This window comes from Xyrauchen texanus, chromosome 37 (genome assembly GCF_025860055.1).
Source record: "Xyrauchen texanus isolate HMW12.3.18 chromosome 37, RBS_HiC_50CHRs, whole genome shotgun sequence".
Taxonomy (NCBI): domain Eukaryota; kingdom Metazoa; phylum Chordata; class Actinopteri; order Cypriniformes; family Catostomidae; genus Xyrauchen; species Xyrauchen texanus.
This window is the reverse complement of record NC_068312.1, coordinates 362,343-385,039: the sequence shown is the minus strand read 5'-3', so window position 1 is coordinate 385,039 and position 22,697 is coordinate 362,343. Positions and strand designations below refer to the sequence as shown.

At 40.3% G+C, this 22,697-nt stretch overlaps 1 protein-coding gene across 1 annotated transcript in view; it reads left to right on the top strand.

Moving 5' to 3' along the window:
- The window catches only part of LOC127630610 (E3 ubiquitin-protein ligase MIB2-like), a 242,287-nt gene extending 221,690 nt beyond the window's left edge, over nucleotides 1-20,597 (top strand). Inside the window, exons 17-19 of the mRNA XM_052108221.1 lie at nucleotides 10,431-10,615; nucleotides 10,888-10,953; nucleotides 16,488-20,597. Of these exons, the coding sequence (XP_051964181.1) occupies nucleotides 10,431-10,615; nucleotides 10,888-10,953; nucleotides 16,488-16,729 (493 nt within the window). The 3' untranslated portion in view covers nucleotides 16,730-20,597. The remainder of the gene's footprint in view (nucleotides 1-10,430; nucleotides 10,616-10,887; nucleotides 10,954-16,487) is intronic.
- Nucleotides 20,598-22,697: the final 2,100 nt, after the last annotated feature.

Genomic DNA, 22,697 nt, shown 5'->3' with positions numbered 1-22,697 from the left:
GTAAGCGCCTCCTATGGGCAAATGTGGGTCATTCTTGGTTTGTGGGTTCCTGTTGGCCTGTAGTATCAATGTACATAAATTAGAAAATATTTGACCAGAATATGGGACTTTTGGGAATTACCTGTAAGCCCCCTAGGGGTGAATGTTGGCCATTCTTGGTTTGAGGGTTCCTGTTGACCTGTAGTATCAATGTACCAAATTAGAACATTTTTGACCAGAAAATGGGAATTTCGGCATGGCCTCTAGTGCCCCCTAGTGGTGAATGTTGGCCATTCTTGGTTTGTGGGTTCCTGTTGGCCTGTAGTATCAATGTACCAAATTAGAAAATGTTTGACCAGAAAACGAGAATTTTGGGAGTGGCCTGTAAGCCCCCTAATGGCGAATGTGGGCCATACTTGGTTTGTGGGTTCCTGTTGGCCTGTAGTATCAATGTACCAAATTATAACTTTTTTGACCAGAAAATGGGAATTTCGGCTTGGCCTCTAGCGCCACCTAGTGGTGAATGTTGGCCATTCTTGGTTTGAGGGTTCCTGTTGACCTGCAGTATCAATGTACCAAATTAGAACGTTTTTGACCAGAAAACGAAATTTTGGAGTAGCCTGTAGCGCCCCCTAAGGGCGAATGTGGGCCACACTTGGTATGTGGGTTCCTGTTGGCCTGTAGTATCAAAGTACCAAATTAGAAAATTTTTGACCAGAAAATGGGAATTTTGGCTTGTCCTGTAGTGCCCCCTAGTGGCGAATGTCGGTCATTCTTGGTTTGTGGATTCCTGTTGGCCTGTACTATTCTTGTACCGAATTAGAACATTTTTGACCAGAAAATGGGAATTTTGGCTTGTCCTGTAGTGCCCCTAGTGGCGTATGTCGGTCATTCTTGGTTTGTGGATTCCTGTTGGCCTGTACTATTAATTTACCAAATTAGAACATTTTTGACCAGAAAATGGGAATTTTGGCATGGCCATTCTTTGCACAGTACTTCAGAGTGATGTCATCTTGAAGCATGTTAGGTTTGAAAAACCATCAGTCAAAATTACATTTGATTTATTGACACGTATATATTGTTAAAATTTGGACATTTACATAAACACGCCCCTTTCAGCCATTTTGTATCGTATTCATTTTTCCTAAGTAGCGTTTTCAAGGATGTCCATTCTACACATGTGTACCAAATTTCAAGTCAATTGGAGCTACGGTTCAGGAGAAGAAGAGTTTTGTAGGTTTTACGCAAATTTTCAGCGTCACGGGAAAATCCATCATGGCGGAAGTTATGGGTTCTTGAGGCTTTTTGTTCCCCATGAGGAATGAGGCATGTACACCAAATTTCAGAAGATTTGGACAAATGGCGTGGAAATTGTATCACTTTGAATTTTGTTTTTTGGGCGTGGCCTGTAAGCGCCACCTATGGGCGAATGTGGGCCATTCTTGGTTTGGGGGTACCCGTTGGCATGGAGTATCAATGTGCCAATTTAGAAAATTTTTGACCAGTGACTTTTTGAGCTATTGGGGCTCAAGGAGAATAATAATAATAATAATAATAATAATAATAAATATAGCTGCAAGCAGCAATGCGGATTCCTCCTCAAAATGGCAAATCATTTAAAATTGATCAGTAGATGGTTGGGGATTAACCCTCCAAATTAAGGAATTCAAAAAACATGTCTTTGTCTGAATCCTAAACGAAACATTTTCAATGTACAGGAAAATCCATACCGGACCTTATGGATCCTTGAGGCGTTTTTGTTCCCAATGAGAAATGAGGCATGTACACCAAGATTCAAAAGAATTGGTTAAATGGCGTGGAAATGGTATCACTTTGAAAATATTTTTTTGGGGCGTGGCCTGTAGCGCCTCCTATGGGCAAATGTGGGTCATTCTTGGTTTGTGGGTTCCTGTTGGCCTGTAGTATCAATGTACATAATTAGAAAATATTTGACCAGAAAATGGGACTTTTGGGAATTACCTGTAAGCCCCCTAGGGGTGAATGTTGGCCATTCTTGGTTTGAGGGTTCCTGTTGACCTGTAGTATCAATGTACCAAATTAGAACATTTTTGACCATAAAATGGGAATTTAGGCATGGCCTCTAGTGCCCCCTAGTGGTGAATGTTGGCCATTCTTGGTTTGTGGGTTCCTGTTGGCCAGTAGTATCAATGTACCATATTAGAAAATTTTTGACCAGAAAACGGAAATTTTGGGAGTGGCCTGTAAGCCCCCTAATGGCGAATGTGGGCCATACTTGGTTTGTGGGTTCCTGTTGGCCTGTAGTATCAATGTACCAAATTATAACTTTTTGACCAGAAAATGGGAATTTCGGCTTGGCCTCTAAGCGCCACCTAGTGGTGAATGTCGGTCATTCTTGGTTTGTGGATTCCTTTTGGCCTGTACTATTAATGTACCAAATTAGAACATTTTTGACCAGAAAATGGGAATTTCGGCATGGCCTGTAGTGCCCCCTAGGGGCTGAATGTTAGCCATTCTTGGTTTGAGGGTTCCTGTTGACCTGCAGTATCAATGTACCAAATTAGAACGTTTTTGACCAGAAAGCGAAATTTTGGAGTAGCCTGTAAGCCCCCTAAGGGCGAATGTGGGCCACACTTGGTATGTGGGTTCCTGTTGGCCTGTAGTATCAAAGTACCAAATTAGAAAATTTTTGACCAGAAAATGGGAATTTTGGCTTGTCCTGTAGTGCCCCTAGTGGCTGAATGTCAGTCATTCTTGGTTTGTGGATTCCTGTTGGCCTGTACTATTCTTGTACCGAATTAGAACATTTTTGACCAGAAAATGGGAATTTTGGCTTGTCCTGTAGTGCCACCTAGTGGCGTATGTCGGTCATTCTTGGTTAGTGGATTCCTGTTGGCCTGTACTATTAATTTACCAAATTAGAACATTTTTGACCAGAAAATGGGAATTTTGGCATGGCCATTCTTTGCACAGTACTTCAGAGTGATGTCATCTTTAAGCATGTTAGGTTTGAAAAACCATCAGTCAAAATTACATTTGATTTATTGACACGTATATATTGTTAAAATTTGGACATTTACATAAACACGCCCCTTTCAGCCATTTTGTATCGTATTCATTTTTCCTAAGTAACGTTTTCAAGGATGTCCATTCTACACATGTGTACCAAATTTCAAGTCAATTGGAGCTACGGTTCAGGAGAAGAAGAGTTTTGTAGGTTTTAGCAAATTTTCAACGTCACGGGAAAATCCATCATGGCGGAAGTTATGGGTTCTTGAGGCTTTTTTGTTCCCCATGAGGAATGAGGCATGTACACCAAATTTCAGAAGATTTGGACAAATGGCGTGGAAATTGTATCACTTTGAATTTTGTTTTTTGGGCGTGGCCTGTAGCGCCACCTATGGGCGAATGTGGGCCATTCTTGGTTTGGGGGTACCCATTGGCATGGAGTATCAATGTGCCAATTTAGAAAATTTTTGACCAGTGACTTTTTGAGCTATTGGGGCTCAAGGAGAAGAAGAATAATAATAATAATAATAATAATAATAATAATAATAATAATAATAATAATAATAATAATAAAACCATCAATTACAATAGATTCCCTCCTACGGAGGAATCTAATAATAATAATAAAACCATCAATTACAATAGATTCCCTCCTACGGAGGAATGTAATAATAATAAATATAGCTGCAAGCACCAATGCGGATTCCTCCTCAAAATGGCAAATCATTTAAAATTGATCAGTAGATGGTTGGGGATAAACCCTCCCAATTAAGGAATTCAAAAAAACATGTCTTTGTCTGAATCCTAAACGAAACATTTCCAATGTACAGGAAAATCCATACCGGACCTTATGGATCCTTGAGGCTTTTTTGTTCCCAATGAGAAATGAGGTATGTACACCAAGTTTCAGAAGAATTGGACAAATGGTGTGGAAATGGTATCACTTTGAAAATATTTTTTGGGGGCGTGGCCTGTAGCGCCACCTATGGTCGAATGTGGGCCATTCTTGGTTTGTGGGTTCCTGTTGGCCTGTAGTATCAATGTGCCAAATTAGAAAATTTTTGACCAGAAAACGGGAATTTTGGCGTGGCCTTTAGCGCCCCCTAGTGGCGAATGTTGGCCATTCTTGGTTTGTGGGTTCCTGTTGGCCTGTAGTACCATTGTACCAAATTAGAACATTTTAGACCAGAAAATGGGAATTTCGGCATGGCCTGTAGCGCCCCCTAGGGGTGAATGTTGGCCATTCTTGGTTTGTGGGTTCCTGTTGGCCTGTAGTATCAATGTACCAAATTAGAAAATTTTTGACCAGAAACCGGGAATTTTGGCGTGGCCTTTAGCGCCCCCTAGTGGCGAATGTTGGCCATTCTTGGTTTGTGGGTTCCTGTTGGCCTGTAGTACCATTGTACCAAATTAGAACATTTTAGACCAGAAATGGGAATTTCGGCATGGCCTGTAGCACCCCCCAGGGGTGAATGTTGGCCATTCTTGGTTTGTGGGTTCCTGTTGGCCTGTAGGCCTTTAGCGCCCCCTAGTGGCGAATGTCGGTCATTCTTGGTTTGTGGGTTCCTGTTGGCCTGTAGTACCATTGTACCAAATTAGAATATTTTAGACCAGAAAATGGGAATTTCGGCATGGCCTGTAGCGCCCCCTAGGGGCGAATGTAGGCCATTCTTTGCACAGTACTTCAGAGTGATGTCATCTTGAAGCATGTTAGGTTTGAAAAACCATCAGTCAAAATTACATTTGATTTATTGACACGTATATATTGTTAAAATATGGACATTTACATAAACACGCCCCTTTCAGCCATTTTGTATCGTATTCATTTTTCCTAAGTAATGTTTTCAAAGACTTCAATTCTACACATGTGTACCAAATTTCAAGTCAATTGGAGCTACGGTTCAGGAGAAGAAGAGTTTTGTAGGTTTTCGCAAATTGTCACCATACGGGAAAATCCATCATGGCGGAAGTTATGGGTTCTTGAGGCTTTTTGTTCCCCATGAGAAATGAGGCATGTACACCAAGTTTCAGAAGATTTGGACAAATGGCGTGGAAATGGTATCACTTTGAAAATATTTTTTTTGGGCATGGCCTGTAGCGCCACCTATGGGCGAATGTTGACCATTCTTGGTTTGGGGTTACCCGTTGGCATGGACTATCAATGTGCCAATTTAGAAAACTTTTGACCAGTGACTTTTTGAGCTATTTGGGCTCAAGGAGAATAATATAATAATAATAATAATAAATATAGCTGCAAGCAGCAATGTGGATTCCTCCTCAAAATGGCAAATCATTTAAAACTGATCAGTAGAGGGTTGGGGTTAAACCCTCTCAATGGATGAATCCAAAAAACACGTATTTCTGTCTGAATTCTAAACTAAACATTTTCAGTGTACAGGAAAATTCATCATACCGGACATTATGGATCCTTGAGGCTTTTTTGTTTCCAATGAGAAATGAGGAATGTACATTAAGTATCAGACGAATTTGACAAATTGGGTGAAAATGCCATCAGTTTGAAAATTGGACATTTGGGCGTGGTCTGTAGCGCCCCCTAAGGGTGAATGTGGGCCATTCTTGATTTGTGGGTTCCTGTTGGCCTGTAGTATCAAAGTAGCAATTTAGAACATTTTTGAACAGAAAATGAGACATTTGGGCATGGTCTGTAGCGCACCCTAAAGGGCGAATGTGGGCCATTCTTGGTTTGTGGGTTCCTGTTGGCCTGTAGTATCATTGTACCAAATTAGAAAATTTTTGACCGAAAAATGAGAATTTTTGCATTTCCTGTAACGCCCCCTATTGGCGAATGTGTTCCATTCTTAGTTTGTGTGTTCCTGTTGGCCTGTACTATCAATGTACCAAATTAGAAAATTTTTGACCAGAAAATGGGAATTTTGACGTGGCCTGTAGCGCCCCCTAGGGGCGAATGTTGACCATTCTTGGTTTGTGGGTTCCTGTTGGCCTGTAGTATCAATGTACCAAATTAGCATTCATTTTATGCATTGTAAAAATAAGTGAATGTTAAAGGGATATTCGATCATTTCCTCACCCTCATGCAGTCCCAGATGTGTACGACTTTCTTCTGCAGAAATTGAATGAAGATGTTTAGAAGAATATCTCAGCTCTGTTGGTCCTTTCAATGTAAGTAAATGAGAAGTGGTGAGAAACAGATCAATAATTAAGTCATTTTTTACTATAAATCTCTACTTTCACTTTCACAAGTGCTCTTCTCTCTTAAGAGTTCGTTTTCTGTTTTTTTTTTTGTTTTTTTTTTGTGATTTACATAAGCATATCACCCCTCCTGAGCAGGGTGGACAGTTTATAGTAAAAAAAATAAAAATACTCTATATACTACATATATTTATCTTTTTCACACCTATAATATCCCTTCTGAAAGTATGGATTAAACCACTGGAGTGTTATGGGTTACTTTTTATGTTGCATTTATGTGATTTTTGTTGATGTGAGTTCTGATCACCATTCAAGTGCATTGAAAGCACCAACAGGCCTGAGAAAGAAAGAAATACACATCTGGGATAGAAAGAGGGTGAGTAAATGATGAGAGAAATATCTATTTGGGGTAAACTAATTTTATTTGAAAGACTATCTAGGCACATAATAACACTGCATAGCTGTGACTATTTATAACTATTTCAAAATGTAAAAGCTCACACTTTAAATGGTCAGTGCTTTGATTTTTAAATCATTAAAATAGCAACAGATCCAGTGAACAAAAATGGAGATTGAGTGATTGTTTTTACATTTTACATGCCATTCAAAAAGTGGCATTCTACCACGTAAGAGAGAAATAAAAAAAACTTAAAATAATACCATTTGTACTTTTCAATTACTTGGATGTCAATGCACTGGGCGAAGTCTAAATTGTTACTGTCTCTTTAAGAGGCTTTTATCGCATGATACGATATTCAAGGCACAGTTCAGTTTAATCTTTTGAGAACTGTGAAGTATCATTATTTTCGTTCTGTGCAATGCTTTTTGCATCTGTATTCATTTCAGAGATTATGGGTGTGAGGTGATAAAATACAGACTGCGTGAATGGTTGATGGTTCACTTGAATTTTGTGACGTGTTTCAGAAAGATTATCGCGAAGACAGACTGAGCACCCAGTTTATTTTCTTTATTTTACAAAAGCACAAGGTTTTGTTGTTATTGTAATTGTACACAAATAAAAGGACACATTTCATAGTTCGTAATGATGTCTCGCATGTTTCTGTATGGGCAAAAAGTATGCAGTATTTTATTTAAGTTGTTTCCGCTGTTTCGAGAGAAACATCTAACAGGATATCACCTGGAATAATGCCAGAATTCAATATAATTATACCAGATTTCTTTCTCAACTGTTTGTTCACTTGAGACATAACAGACTCCTCAATATATCATGTATTTTGACAGTTTGTTGTATGAAATTGTCCGTTCAGACGCAAGCAGCAGCGAAAGCGAAATCTCATCGGAGTGCGAGCGTTTTAGACGCGACGCGGCTCGCTGTGTCACACAATCTGCTCGCAAACATGTATTTTAGTTGTTTTCACATTTGTTGTGTTGATTTGTGTAAAATCGCTTGAATGTTCAAACAGGCAAACATTGTATACAACCGACAAACCTTCATGAAGATGCGAGCAAAAATGATCTCGCCTCGTGGATTGCGTGTTGTCAGAGACAATTAAACAACATCATTCTTGGAAGTTTTGATACGTTAGGTTAACGCTGTCTCGATAGAGAAAAATCTAACAGGACATCATAGCGGCATCACTAGACCCCTTCAATATCTCATAATTCAATATATTGATAGGCCTACCCGATTTCTTTATCAACTGTTTGTTCACTTGAGACATAGCAGACACCCCAATATATCATGTATTTTGGTGTATGAAATTGTCCGTTCAAACACGAGGCGAAAGAGAACTCTCATCGGCGTGCGAGCATTAGACGCGACGCGGCTCGCTCACTGTGTCACAAACTGCACGCAAACATTTATTTGAGTTGTTTTGCCTTTGTTGAGTTGAATAGTGTAAAATCGCTTGAATATTCAAACTGGAAAGCATTAAAACACACAATTGACTTACCTTCGTGAAGACACAAGTAAAATGTAATTTGGCGTCTAAGTCTGGAGCTCCACCGAAATGCTTCATTAGAGAGATTGCTACAGAAGAGCTGCATTTTTTAGACAGAGTTACTCCAGTAGAGGGAGCCTCTTTGCTCAGCCAATGTAAGTGAATGGGATTTTACATGTGGACAGTATTTATCCAGTAGAGGGGGCACTTTTGCTCAGCCATTGTAAATCAATGGGATTTTTTAAATTTTTGATCATCTTTTGTGTGTACATTTACATAAACACGTCCATTTCAGCCATTTTGTATTGTATTCATTTTTGCTAAGTAAAAAGTTTTCTCAAGTTCCCCATGAGAAATGAGGCATGTTTACCAAGTTTCAGAAGATTTGGACAAATGGCGTGGAAATGGTATCACTTTGAAAATATTTTTTTTGGGCGTGGCCTGTAGCGCCACCTATGGGCGAATGTTGACCATTCTTGGTTTGGGGGTACCCGTAGGCATGGCGTACCAATGTGCCAATTTAGAAAATTTTTGACCAGTGACTTTTTGAGCTATTTGGGCTCAAGGAGAATAATAATAATAATAATAATAATAATAAAACCGTCAAATACAATAGATTCCCTCCTTACGGAGGAATCTAATAATAAAACCGTCAAATACAATAGATTCCCTCCTTACGGAGGAATCTAATAATAAAACCGTCAAATACAATAGATTCCCTCCTTACGGAGGAATCTAATAAAACTGTCAAATACAATAGATTCCCTCCTTACGGAGGAATCTAATAATAATAATAATAATAAAACCGTCAAATACAATAGATTCCCTCCTTACGGAGGAATCTAATAATAATAATAAAACCGTCAAATACAATAGATTCCCTCCTACGGAGGAATCTAATAATAACTAAGGTTTTCCAGTAAGTAATGCTGTAACGTCACAAAATGCTTTATTTGTTACATTATATTGTGAATGCATCAGTGGAGTCGAGTGAATCAAACACACTCACCTGAACCGTCCTCTCTCTCTCATGTAACACTGGGAAAAGTGAATCAATTCTTTCAGACAGTTCATGCAAATGAACCACTTAAAATAAATAATTCACTTGTATGTAGCATTAATTCAAACTGAATTTTTATTTTACCCCATTGACACACATATTTAATCAGAGTAGCTATTTACAGCCCAATAGTCTGGTGAAGCCACAGCAATACACAACAAACTAAACAATAGATGTCACTGCAGTGGCGTGGGGTGTAAAGACAGTGTGTGTGAATGGGTTCAAATCAGTGTTTTGTCCCACTCTTTTTCCCATCCGATTTCCAGTTTCCACTCTCCTTTAATACTACTTAAAATAATAGATAAAAATGAATATTAATGTAGATTTGGTCACGGTGAATGTCGGAGGATTCAGAGAAGGGTTTGATCTGGTCTTTCGATCACACTTGTTCCTTCGGCTTGGCATCACTGTATTACTAATACTGTAGTTACCATGTTTTTTGGCAGAAACCGTAGTTTTAATGCAATTTACCATGGTGTTAGTTGTGGTAATATAGTAACCATGGTTCATTTTGTGGTTACTATACTTTTACTACAAAATACCATGGTGAAACTACATAATAACTACGTTACTGTAATAAAACCAATGTTATTTTTCTAAGGTTAGGTTAAGTTTAGGGGTTAATGTTGTGTGTCTGTGGGTCTCTAAATAAACACAATATACACACTGCAGTGATGCTCATACTATATATTAGTATTTAAATATGGGTGCAAATAGGATCTGCTTTTTTCTTCTTGTTTTAAAGATGTTTCTATATTTTTATCAGAAATAAAATATTTTATGCAGTGTATTTAATTAATTGCTGCAGTACACCACTTTTTCTTTTTAACTAAACTGAATTTTTAAATAGAATTTTCAATTTCATTGGTTTAAATGTGGCCTAAATGTACATATTCAATTTATTAATGACACCCTAATTTGTCTAATGCAATCAGATCTTCATTAATCATTAAAACAATAAATAATTTATGTTTGCAATTTCTAATTATGGCTGGAATTTTCAATCATAGCATAATGAAATAAACCTCATAAACACTATAATGACATATTGTGCTAAACGTGATTGATTTGTTTATATGTTTCCTTCACTCATTTTTGACGAAATCTCATGTATGATTGCCAGATAGATTTGAGCTTGCAACATCAGTGTTTAATCCATCACACTAAAGCAAATGTTCACATTTGTTGATCATCAGATGTAAGGTGATCCGTCATTACTGTTGAGCTCTGATATGTCTCTGTTGCTGTGGTGCTCATTAATCAGTTGAGTCTGTGAATATCAGTTCATATCAGAACAGGTGTGATCGTGACGTGTGTCTGTGTGTGTTCAGACTTCATGCGGTCACGTGCGGGACGGGTACGAACAGCAGCAATCTGAGGCGCGTTCACACCACACCCAACACCATGACTAACCTGGCCTTGCCGAGTGTGATGGGCCCCAGCGAGTGCCTCATCTGCTCTGAGCTCGCACTCCTTGTGCTCTTCTCTCCTTGTCAACACAGCGTTGCCTGCGAGGGTGAGATCACACACACATACAGAAAAGACAAGTTCATTGGAATCAACATAGGAGCAAATTGACTGGAGCAACATCATGTACTTACTGTACTATGTGGCTCTGTTCCAGACTTTTTGAAGCCGCCTATCTAGTTGGCATTTTTAGGCGTCATGGGCCTGATGGCTACGCCAAACGTTAGTGAGCAATACTGTACTGCCTTATACAGGGTTCCCAAGATCATGGAAAACCTGAAAATATCAGAGACACTAATCTGCTGTGTTGTCTTTATTCAGAATGTGCTCACAGAATGAAGAAATGTATCCGCTGTCAGGTGACAATAACAAAGAAAATTCGACAAGGTAAATGTTCTTATGATATCTCTGGTGAAAATAAAGCTTATACCAGCCTAGGCTTGTTTGTCAGTTGGTTCATCTTCAGACAGGATCTTTTTTCTTTGGACAAAAATGTCCTTTAAATTTAGTCAAGAATTCATTGTGTCGTGTTCATTCATTTTAGTCAATTCTTCTTAAATGGCATATCATTTTAGCTGATAATGTGCAAAATGACAAAAACGTTCATCAAATATTATATAGTATAAACTTGTATCAGACATATTATGGATGAATATGTTTAATATGCTTGATTAAAGCCGATCTCCTGAAATAAACACATATAATAAATCTTCTGAAGTATGAGCGACTTTTAGAAGTGACTCTATTGTGAATTATTCTTTGTGTTTACACAGTTTAGGATATTGTGTTACATAAAGTGTAAGTTTAATTTAGTTCAAGTTCAGCTGTTCATTCTCTTCACTGTCTGTTCAGATATCAGTTGTAATATGAGATTTATGTTGTGGATATAGTGATTGATGTCACATATATAAGATTTGTTTCAGTGAGGTAATTAATCTGTTAGTAAAGTTTGTTGCACAGCTGTTCAGCGGGGAGATGCATACAGCATTATTTCAATTAATTTCATAGAACATTTCATATTTCATCCATCCATCCATCCATCCATCTTCAACCGCTTATCCGAAGTCGGGTCGCGGGGGCAGCTGCTGAAATATTTCATATTTCAAAATATGAAAAAAATCTCGGGTTACATATTGTAACCCTTGTTCCCTGAAAAAAGTGGAACGAGATGCTGCGCTGAGAAAAGCACTTTGGGAACAATCCTACATGTTTGTGACCAGCTGTAATATGTGTGTAACGCATCAATGAACATTGACCGGAATTTATAGCCTCGGTTGGTGTAATCATTGGATGCACCTGTGACCGGGCTATAAATGGACGCGCCACCAGCGTGTCGTCAGATATTTTTTCTGAAGAGCAGTCCTGAGGCATCTCAGTGAGGCAAAGAAGTGCAGCATCTCGTTCCGCTTTTTTCAGGGAACAAGGGTTACAATATATACATTCCCTTTACAAAAAGCTTCACTAGGATGCTGCGCTGAGAAAAGCGCTTTGGGAATGAGAATACCCACGCTCCTGCACTGAGGCTGTCCAGACCCCTACGGTTGTGAAGTGTGCTCACAAGAACGCGAGAGGTCTCAGACAAGAGCTTGAGATGTCGACTCAAGGACATAAGAGCCCGGAGTAGCGTGAACATCCAAACTCTAAAATCTGATGAATGTTTTGAGAGGACCAGCCTGCCGCATCATAAACTTGCTGCAGAGGGAACCCTCTAGCCAAGGCTTTAGAGGAGGTGACCCCTCTGGAGGAGTGAGCCCTGATACCTACTGGCGAAGCTTGACCACACGCCTCGTAGGCAAGGGTAATATCATCCCTCACCCAATGCGACATAGTCTGCTTGGTGGCAGCCACCCCCTTGTTGCGGCCCCATGACAGACGAATAATTGCCCTGACTTTCGCCACTGGCTAGTGCGGTGGACGTAGGTCTGAAGGGCACGGACTGGACAAAATCTGTGAAGTCTTTCCTGCTCCGGCGTTAAAAACGGTGGGGAGCAGAAAGCTTCAAGAGTGACCGGATGTAATGTCGAAAAAGGCACCTCAGGAAGGTAGTCAGGATGAGGGTGCAAAATCTCTTTAGCCATACCTGGGGCAAATTCTAAACAGGCCGGCAAAACAGACAGAGCCTGTAGATCCCCAATCCTCTTTAGAGAGGTGATCGCCATAAGAAAGACCATCTTGAGAGTCAGAAGTCTGTCAGATGATGACTCTAGTGGTTCAAAGGGGGGGTCTCAACCAGACCCTCCAGGACTATTGCTAAGTCCCAAGAGGAGTCCTGGTCCTAACAGGAGGCCTCAGTCGCATGGCTCCATGAATGAAGCGAGCGAGTAGAGGATGCCTCCCCAAAGGCACCCCGTCAATCAAGGCGTGGCAAGCCGAAATGGTGGCCACATAAACCCTGAGAGTAGCGGGGCATAGGTCTGCTGACAGTTTTTCCTGCAGAAAGTCCAGAACTGAAACAATCTGGCAGTTAACTGGATCTGCATTATGAACTTTTAGTAGAGGGAAACGCATTCTGGGCCATGTATGCGCCACCCGTCCAACCCCGAGGGGGGTTGGATGACTCCGAGAGAAGTAGAGGAGACATTGCGCTGTTCATAGAGGCGATATCCAGGGATATAAACTGCCCTGAGTGACAGGGGCTTATCCTGGGCCCCAAGGAGACTCCGACGTGCCAGAAATTTAGCTGACGTGAACGTGGACCTCCTTGATGGTTTATGTAAGAGACTGCCGCTGTATTGCCCACCCGCACCAAGACATGGCAGCCTCTGGAGGAAGTTTTTCAGGTCCAGAAATACAGCCATCAACTCGAGACAGTTACTGTGACAACTGAGCTGACGACCCTCCCATCCCCTTGAGCTGGACGACCACATAAGACCGCTACCCAGCCTGTCAGGGAGGCGTCTGTCGTTAGCAACCTGCAACGACGAGATGCACCTAGAGTGGGACCCAAGGTAAGAAACCGGGGTCTGAACCACATAGAAAGGGAACGAAGTGTGCAGCGCGTAACCCTTATTAGCCCTAGGGGACTGGCCCTTGGATGAAATCCCCTGGCTTTTAGCCACAGCTGAAATGGTCTCATATGGAGCAGGCCCAAAGGGATCACTGTGGACACAGACGCCATGAGATCTAGTATTTGTTGATACTGGTGAACAGTGCAACCTTGACCTAGCCTGAGTTTGCTCAGGGTGTTCTGAATGGACGTGATACGAGTGGGAGACAACTGTGCCCGCATCGTGATCGAATTCCATATAACCCCCAGATAGGTGATTCCCCGGGTGGGAGAACGCTCTTTGACGTTTAGTCTCAAACCCGGAGAAACCAGATGAGCTAAGACAATATCCCTGTGCTGAACTGCCAGTTCTTGGAACTGCGCTAAGATCAGCTAGACGCCTATGTAATTCAGAGTGCGGATGCCCTGGAGTCGTGAAGGAGCCAGTGCTGCATCCATGCATTTCATGAATGTGCAGGTTAATAGGGCTAGGCCGAATGGAACACCCTGACTGGGCAGTTCAAGCTTTGAAGATCTAAGGTCAGACACAACCCCCCACCCTTCTTGTGAACCAGGAAGTATTTGCTGTAATAACCTGACTCTTTCTCTGGAAGGGGAACATGTTCTTGTCCCCTAGACAAGAGATTTCGCAGTTCTTTCCACAGTAGAAATGCCTGCTCCGGTTTACGGTAGTGGGGACCACGCCGTTGAAACACGGAGGGAGGCGAGCGAATTGAATTCTGTAGCCCTTTTCTACTGTTCTTAGGACCCACATAGAAGTATCTGGCAGAAGCTTCCACGCTGCCAGGTACTCTTGAGATGGTATTAATTTAAGACATCCTGTTGATGGGGTGTTGAGTGTTCCGCGTCCTGGATTAATGCAGGAAGAAACGGTACACCCGACTGTTTGTTGGAAGCCTCTGTCACCCGAAACACCAAAGGTGGCGGGAGTGAAGAGGTTTCGTGAGGGTATCGGGAGGGCCTAAGTGGATGGTACACGTGCCCCGTTCCGAGGGGAACTACCCCCACAATGCTGGGTACAAGACCGTCAGGGTTTCTTTCTTTTAGAAACCACGATCCTGAGGTCCTGCTTGGGGGGCTGCTGACGGCAGCGAGCCTGTCCCCAGTCTTTACGAGGGGAACACGACTCGCCATGCTCTGTTTCTGAGCCTCCCTCCAAGCAGAGTCGGGGCGGGACTGGGTGGACGACGCCCCGAGTGCGGCATGGAAAAAACTGACCGAATGCTTCCTCATGGCTTTTCGCCTCCTGGAATCTCGAGATAACCGGCTTCTCCGAACATGGCGTCTCCGAAGAGACCAGGAGGCAAAACCGGGGCATCGAGTAGGAAAAGTCCTTATCCTTGATGCCCGAAAGGTTAAGCCATAAAGGCCTTTCCGTGCTGACTAAAGCGGACATAGACCGACCAATATCACAGGCTGTCTGCTTGGTCGCACGGAGAGATAAATCTGTGGCCTGACGAAGTTTAGAAAAGGCTTCTTCGTCGAGCGTTGCACCCGCAACTCAGGTCTTTCAGTTGGTCAGCCTGGTAAGCCTGTAACCAGCCTGACTTACCGTTTGATAAGCCCTCCCCACTAGCATGGAGGTAGTCCTGCATAGCTTATAGGGGAGAGAGGGTTTCTTGAGTGATGATGCCGAAACCAGCAAGAGATAACCCGGAAGTGTTTTTTCGACCGCGGGCATCATTGAATACCCTCGTGCCTCAGCACCCACTATAGTCGAATATAATGACGTCGAGGGCACCTAAACACGAGAGGTATAAAGCTTCCTCCACGAACGAGAAAGCTCGTCGTGGCGGTCATCAAAGAAGGGAAGGGACTGATGAGGTGTTCCCTTCCCCTGGCCACCAGACAGAAATCTGTCCTCTAATTTGGAGTGTTTAGGGGTCTCTTGATCACGTGGCCAGTCTAACTGGAGTCTGGCCACAGCACGAGTAACCACATTGAGTAACTCCTCAGAGAGTCAAGAGAATCAAGGTCCCCCTCATGAACTGAAGAGGCGCCGGAGCGCGCTACAAGATCACGGGAAGGACCACCCGGCTCTGGGGAGAGAGCGAGCGAAAGGGACGAACCCGTCTCTCGCTCCTCAACCAGATCCAAAAACGAACACCATGAATGAAGTGTGGGTGCCGGCTCTCGGAAGTAAGCAAGGCGAGCGCGAAGCATTTTGACCGAAAGTAGGTCTGCCCTGCCCCAACGTGAGAGCAGCATGCTCTTTCCCCAAACAAACAAAACAAAACTGATGCGTGTCCCTGACAGTTTGCTTTGATTCTTCGACAATTTTCCACCTTTTTAAAAAAAAATGTTTTATATATATATATATATATATATATATATATATATATCAGAAAGAGGGAAAGGAGAAAAGGTTCACTGCACACTGCCTAACAAATTCTAAATCCTAGCAGAGGAAATAAATTTTCTGACAGGCTTGTGAGACACACACACAGAGAATACTCTGAAGAAAAGGATCTGACGACACGCTGGTGGGGCGTCCATTTATAGCCCGGTCACAGGTGCATCCAATGATTACACCAACCAAGGCTATAAATTCAGGTCAATGTTCATTGAAGTGTTACACACATATTTCAGCTGGTCACAAACATGTAGGATTGTTCCCAAAGCACTTTTCTCAGTGCAGCATCCTAGTGAAGCTTTTTGTAAAGGGAACAATGTTAGTGCATTCTTAATATCTACCAATTTTGTTTCACATCATATTTTCTTGTATGCTTCAATGAAAACCTCTGATTATCGTATTGATGCTCATTTTTCATCTTGTCTTTGTTACCATTTACAAAATCGACAAACATTTCCATAACACTGCTAATTTAGGCTGGTTTAAGCAAGCTGGTATTTTTTCTCAAGCGTTAAACTGTGTTTTTCCTCTTAAATATCTCCATCGTCTTCTCCATGTCAGATCAAACGGAGGTGGAGTGCAGCCCCAATTCAGAGAACTCCGAGCAGCATAACCTGCTGGAGCAGCTGCAGTCGCGTTACAGACAGATGGAGGAGCGCATCACCTGCCCCATCTGCATCGACAACCACATCAAACTGGTGTTCCAGTGCGGCCACGCGTCCTGCATCGACTGCAGCGCCACACTCAAAACCTGCCCCATCTGCAGACAGACCATCCACGAGAGAATCCAGCTGTTTGTCTGATGGACGGCGAGTGTCGTGTCCAATCAGAGTGAAGTACTGTTTATTGAGCGTCTACATTTAGCCATTATACTGATCAGTGCCGCCTGAAAGTGCTGGACCAGTGAACGGAGGGCGGTATATGGCATTTGGTTTTGCTCGACAACACGTGCTTGTGTCTGTGTGTATCATCTCATACATCATTGGAGGTTTTCAGCGATGGACAAGAGAAAATTGGCTTCAGGAGAGTTTGGGCTCAGGGTGGATTTGTCTAATATGTGGCATGATGAAGTGTAGAGCAGTTTGTTTATTGGTTCATCAGAGATCTCCAGATATACTTCATGCTGCTGAAGACCAAACCACATCACGTACATACTCCGCTAAAGACCCAATTCTTCTGGACAATGTCTCTTCTTTAACCATCTGTGAGTAGATTAGTAGAATCAAAGCACCTAACCTGTCCAGAACAATGCAAGTTTATTCACATTATGAATTTGTGACAAATAGTTTTTTATTTTTGACCCTTTTCACCCCAATTCTTTACTGGAATTTACAAAATCTCACTGCAATGGGAAGTCAATTTACTTCATAAATTTATGTTGATTTCAATTAAAAAATGTCCTTTACTGTAATACATTATAAAATTAGCTGAATTACAGAAATGAGAGTACAATGAGAATAAAAATCAAATAAAAACTGTTGAAGTTAACTGTCATGAAATGTGTCACATGCAAAAAAAATCTTTAATCGATTTATTCTGATTGAAGAAAAATCTGTTTATGCTATCTGTTATCAATTACAAACGAACTCTGTTAACCGTACTGAGAGTTTGGAGAGGAAATTGTCATGAAATAAAGTCACAAAGATCGTAATAGTCCTAAAAGTGACCCGGACATGTTTTCACCCAAGAGCCATCTCTACGTGAAGTAAATGAGTAGAAACACATCTCTGTTTGTTGATCCGGGGCTAGCTGCTTTCCAAACCTCCTAACTCATCGTAAAGCAATCTCAGATCAATGTAATCCACATCTAAGCGTCCTATCCCAGCATTCCTGTGATGCCGTTGAAACTGTCCACATGTTCTTTTCAATCCACGCGTCATGTGGGATGTTTGTGAGGTGATGCACCTGTACATGTACTGTATGCCTGTACCACGAGCAAGAGATATACATAAACATGCATGCTGTTGAGCTTATTATTGAAGACAAATTTTGTGTCATGGAAACACTTGTAGTGTAATACATACAGGTGTATTTTCTGCTTGTGTGATGACGGCTGTCGGACAAAGTGTTTTTAAGACATCAATAGTAATCCAGTAGATTCATTTGACAGCAAATTTGCAGAATGCTTCCTAATACGAGGGGTTATTTACTGTCCTTATTCTTCATGCAAGTACAAACATCAAAGGTTTTCAAAATAAAACAAGCTATTGCATGCGGCATATGGCGAATTGATATTTCATCACGTGCAGCAGATAAATTATGTTATCAACAACCGTTGAAATGCTTATTCTTGAGAGGAATGCACTTGCAATGGAATTACAGCTAGAGAAAATGCTAATGTGTGATATCTGTACATTTATTTCACCATGTTAGATTTGGTATTTCAGATATCAGTAATTAAAGATATCATCAAAGCTTTCTTATTAGTTACAATAATATTATAGACATCTGAAATGAACATTGCCACTAGTGAAAACCAAATTACAGAAATAAAAATGAGCCTGTTTACAGTTGTAATTCAGTTGTTGACAGCGGGAATGAACATGTGCAGTTGTGACTGGTACTCTTGATATTAAAAATTATCATTTTCACTATATGCAAGACCAATATGCAAGATTTGTAATTTCAATTAGTATCTTCTAGATATCTGCAATAGCTTTTGAACAGGATTGAATTATAGATATAAAATATTACAGCTTTTAATAGTTTAATAGAATGTGTCATTTTAAAATAAAGATTTCATGTTATTACTAGTGCAAATATAATCACTGATATCAAAAATAGTAATTCCATTCCTGAAGTCAAGAATGAGAATTTGAAGTTGTGAGAACATGCCCCATTCTTTCTGTAAACTTTACAAGCTCATCCATTGGCGACGCGTGTAATCGCAGGACATCATAAACAGTAATGCGTCGGTGTAGACATCACACAAGGAGAACAAGAGAAACTCTGATTTGAATTGTGAACTCGTCAATGTGATTACACCATGTACATTTACAGTTTGTCATCACAGACTAACCGAGCACTCTTTTAGCATTTTCAGTCAGAACCATTGAAAATAACACTTCTCTTGAAAGTGTGTAAATAAAGAATTTAACTTTTTGGGCGAACTCAAAATGTTTATTGTTTTTCGCCAACTATTACAATGTCAGAAAGACAGTTGAGTGTGCTTTGTCGAGAAGTTTTGTTTTGTCGTTGTCTGTCAACTATTTGAAATGTTTCCCATATCCAACATGAATTAGGCTTGTAGCTACTTTAGCTTTGTGCGTCCCCTCCTGTAGTCTGTTGTCCATAGTGTGTTTTGTTCCAGAAGGGCTTACTGTATGCATTTAAAAATGTATTCTCTTTTAATGTGTTCATCGTCTCGTGACGGGGTTTCAAGATCCCAGTTTCGGGATAGCCAACACAAAGATGTATATTTGAATGTTCAAAGTTCTATCTTGCTGTGCACCGACCGCTGCACCGTTCTGGAGTTTGTGAAAAAGGTGAAAGCGATATCAGTGCCAAAATTCGTCAGCGTGTGCAAAAGAGCACACTTTGTAATATTCTGATTTCATTTAATTGGTCTGTCCTCGTCACAGTGATGTGTTACTTTCCCTAGCTTTCAAGAAGTCATTTTGCTTTATAATTTGTCAAAACTGAAGATTTGTGTTGGGTTTTATTATTCCTATTATTAATTGTCAATGAAAAGGACAATGGTTTAACATCACAGACAGCCTTCACTTTTGTTTCAGTAGAAGTTTTAGGAAGCTTATCTGCTTTACAATTTCTGCCCATTATGGAGATCACTGCATAGAAATGATTCCCTTTGAAGTTATTATTATATACAAAGTGTCCAATGCTTGAAAGATGATGTAAATCATTGGTTCATTCTGGGGTCTGACACTGAATTCCTCCATTACTGAATCAAAATGATCATGTGAATGTTAGATCTAAATACAGGATTGTTTTGTTTGGAAATTGGAATATTGAACATCTTAAATCCTTCCAGGACATTCAAATCATTGTTGTCAATTACAGAAACACTGTATTATATATCAATCAATCAATCAATCAATCAATCAAAATACATGCGAGTTGTCAGCAGATCAGTGCAAAACAATGTTGCAGATTTTATGAATTGTATGTTGAGTTGTGCTTTAAGGAAAGTGTACGTTAAAGGTTATTTAAGCAAATGTTGTTTGTACAGTTCAGTATGTGGAGTTCTGATTTTGGCCTTGCTGTCCATTTTTTATATTTATTTTGCTTGTTTTTCTTTCTCAATTTTTTTTCCAAGTTTTACTCTGTAAAATATATTTTGCAGTAAATATTGAACTGTTTTATAAGCATATATTTGTGTTTGGTTTTTGTTTGTTTGTTGGGAGCTGTAGTGCAGGGATCGAAGGATCTCACCAATGAATAAAAGAGATGACTTTACAAAAAATATTGCATGAAGAATTACAAGAATATTACTAACACTCAAAATAACTCACTGAATTGGAGAGCTGCCCTTTCTAAATGTGCAAAAAGAAACGTTTTTAAAGTGTACAGATTAAGAAATGACCTCATATAAATGGATCATTAAACACTTTTGGTTTCTCTGGCCGTATAAGCAGCTTTACAGCTACAATTGTCAATGCAAACTATTGATTCATAATGTTTGAACTGCAATGCCATAATGGATTATCTGTGTTTTTGGGCTCTATATAAAAATACATAATTTAAACCATATCATGTTTCTTGGTGTTAAGGAACCCAAATGCGAAGACATTGTTTCTTTAACTTTATGATGTTTAGTAGCCCACATATAGACAACACAGGCTTTATGTATTAAACTTATCTTACATTTGATCCTAGAAGTGTATGTGCAGACACAAATGTTTTTCAGATTTATAAAGCCATAGCAATGCTAGAACCTGCGAAAAGTTCACTTTATAAATCCCACTCAGCAGTAGGGTTGCCACGGTGTAGGGTGTTAGTGGTTTTACTCAGTACAATGGACAACACAGGTGTGAAATTTTAGACCAGGTAAAAGGGGGAAACATCATCAAATCTAGTCAATCAAATCACTTTATTGTCACACTACCATGTACACAAGTGCAACAGTAGGTGAAAGTCTTGTGTGCAGTTCCGAGCAACATAGCAGTCATGACAGTGGCTAGACATATACCAATTACAATAAACAACATATTTACACAACACAATTATTATATACAATGTACAGTAAACAATACACACAATATAGAATACACATTCAATAAAATGTTTAAAAATAAGAGAGTATAAAATATATATATATATATATATATATATATACAGTAGTTGTATTGAGGAGAATATATTTGACAGTCCAGTGTGAGATTATAGATTAATAAAGTGCAGTGCTGATTATTGATCGTGAGAGATCAAGTGTTCAAAAGTCTGATTGCTTGGGGGAAAAAGCTATCATGTAGTCGGCTGGTGCGGGTCCTGATGCTGCGATACCGCCTGCCTGATGGTAGCAGTGAGAGCAGCCCATGACTCGGGTGGCTGGAGTCTCTGATGATCCTCTGAGCTTTTTTCACACACCGCCTGTTATGTATGTCCTGGAGGGAGGGAAGCTCATCTCCAATGATGTTTCTGGCAGTTCACACCACCCTTTGCAGGTCTTTGCAGTTGTGGGCGGTGCTATTGCCATACCAGGCGGTGATGCAGCCAGTCAGGATGCTCTCTACAGTACTGGTGTAGAACCGTGTGAGGATGTGGTGGTTCATTCCAAACTTCCTCAGCCGTCTCAGGAAGAAGAGGCACTGGTGAGCCTTCTTCACAACGGCCTCAGTGTGGATGAACAATGTGAGTTCCTCAGTAATGTGGACACCGAGGAACTTGAAGCTGCGATGAGTGGAACTTCCAACATCAAAACAATAACCTAATCAATAGAATAGCCTTAAATAAAGAATAGTTGCCTAATGAGGAGATTATGACCCATGATAAATGATCAGATGTTCTTTACCGACATTTCAAATTACACAGGCAGCAAAGTCCTCGCACTGACAGAAGACGTTTTAATCACAGGTAGTGAATATAATGTGCATGATGGGTAACTGTGAGATGTCTCAAATTCACAATGACACAAGAAAAACTGTTAGACGCACAGACACATGCTTGAAGAAACACAATTTATTCTATTTTGAATAGTCTATGCGCATGTATGACAGTCTCGTGGAACACACTTATGTAAAGGGTTCTCACTCTTTCTTTGTTTCAGTCTTCTGAAAATGTTTTGCAAGAACAGTATCGTCTATGAGAATGCTGTAAATGACCTCAGACATCTCAGGAGGTGATTGAGTTCAGTTCACTTTATTTCCACAGAACAGTTCATTGTGAACGCAACTCAGGGTCACTATATATACAGCCTGTAAAACTGAGATTATATCATAAAATAATACAAAAACACATTCACCTTAAACCATGATTTATATTTCAGTGATTATTTTCATCATTCTATTTATTATGTTTACATCTATAATTGTGTTTAGATCTTAATTTGTATTAGTAATGTTCTGCCTGTTGTCATAGATGGATACTTGCGTGACGGTAAATGTAAAGGTGGTTATACTTTTTTTGACTTCTTCAGTTTTTTAATTGCTTTTTTGTTTCATTTGGAGTGCAATTTGATTTTAGAAATGTCTTTGAAAATTGTATTCATTTATTAAAAAACAAAAACTTAAACCAATGCAAAATCACTAAAGCAAGAATATTCACCAATCCCTCAGCCCGGGGGTTGCTGAGGTTATTGAATGTTGTTATTTA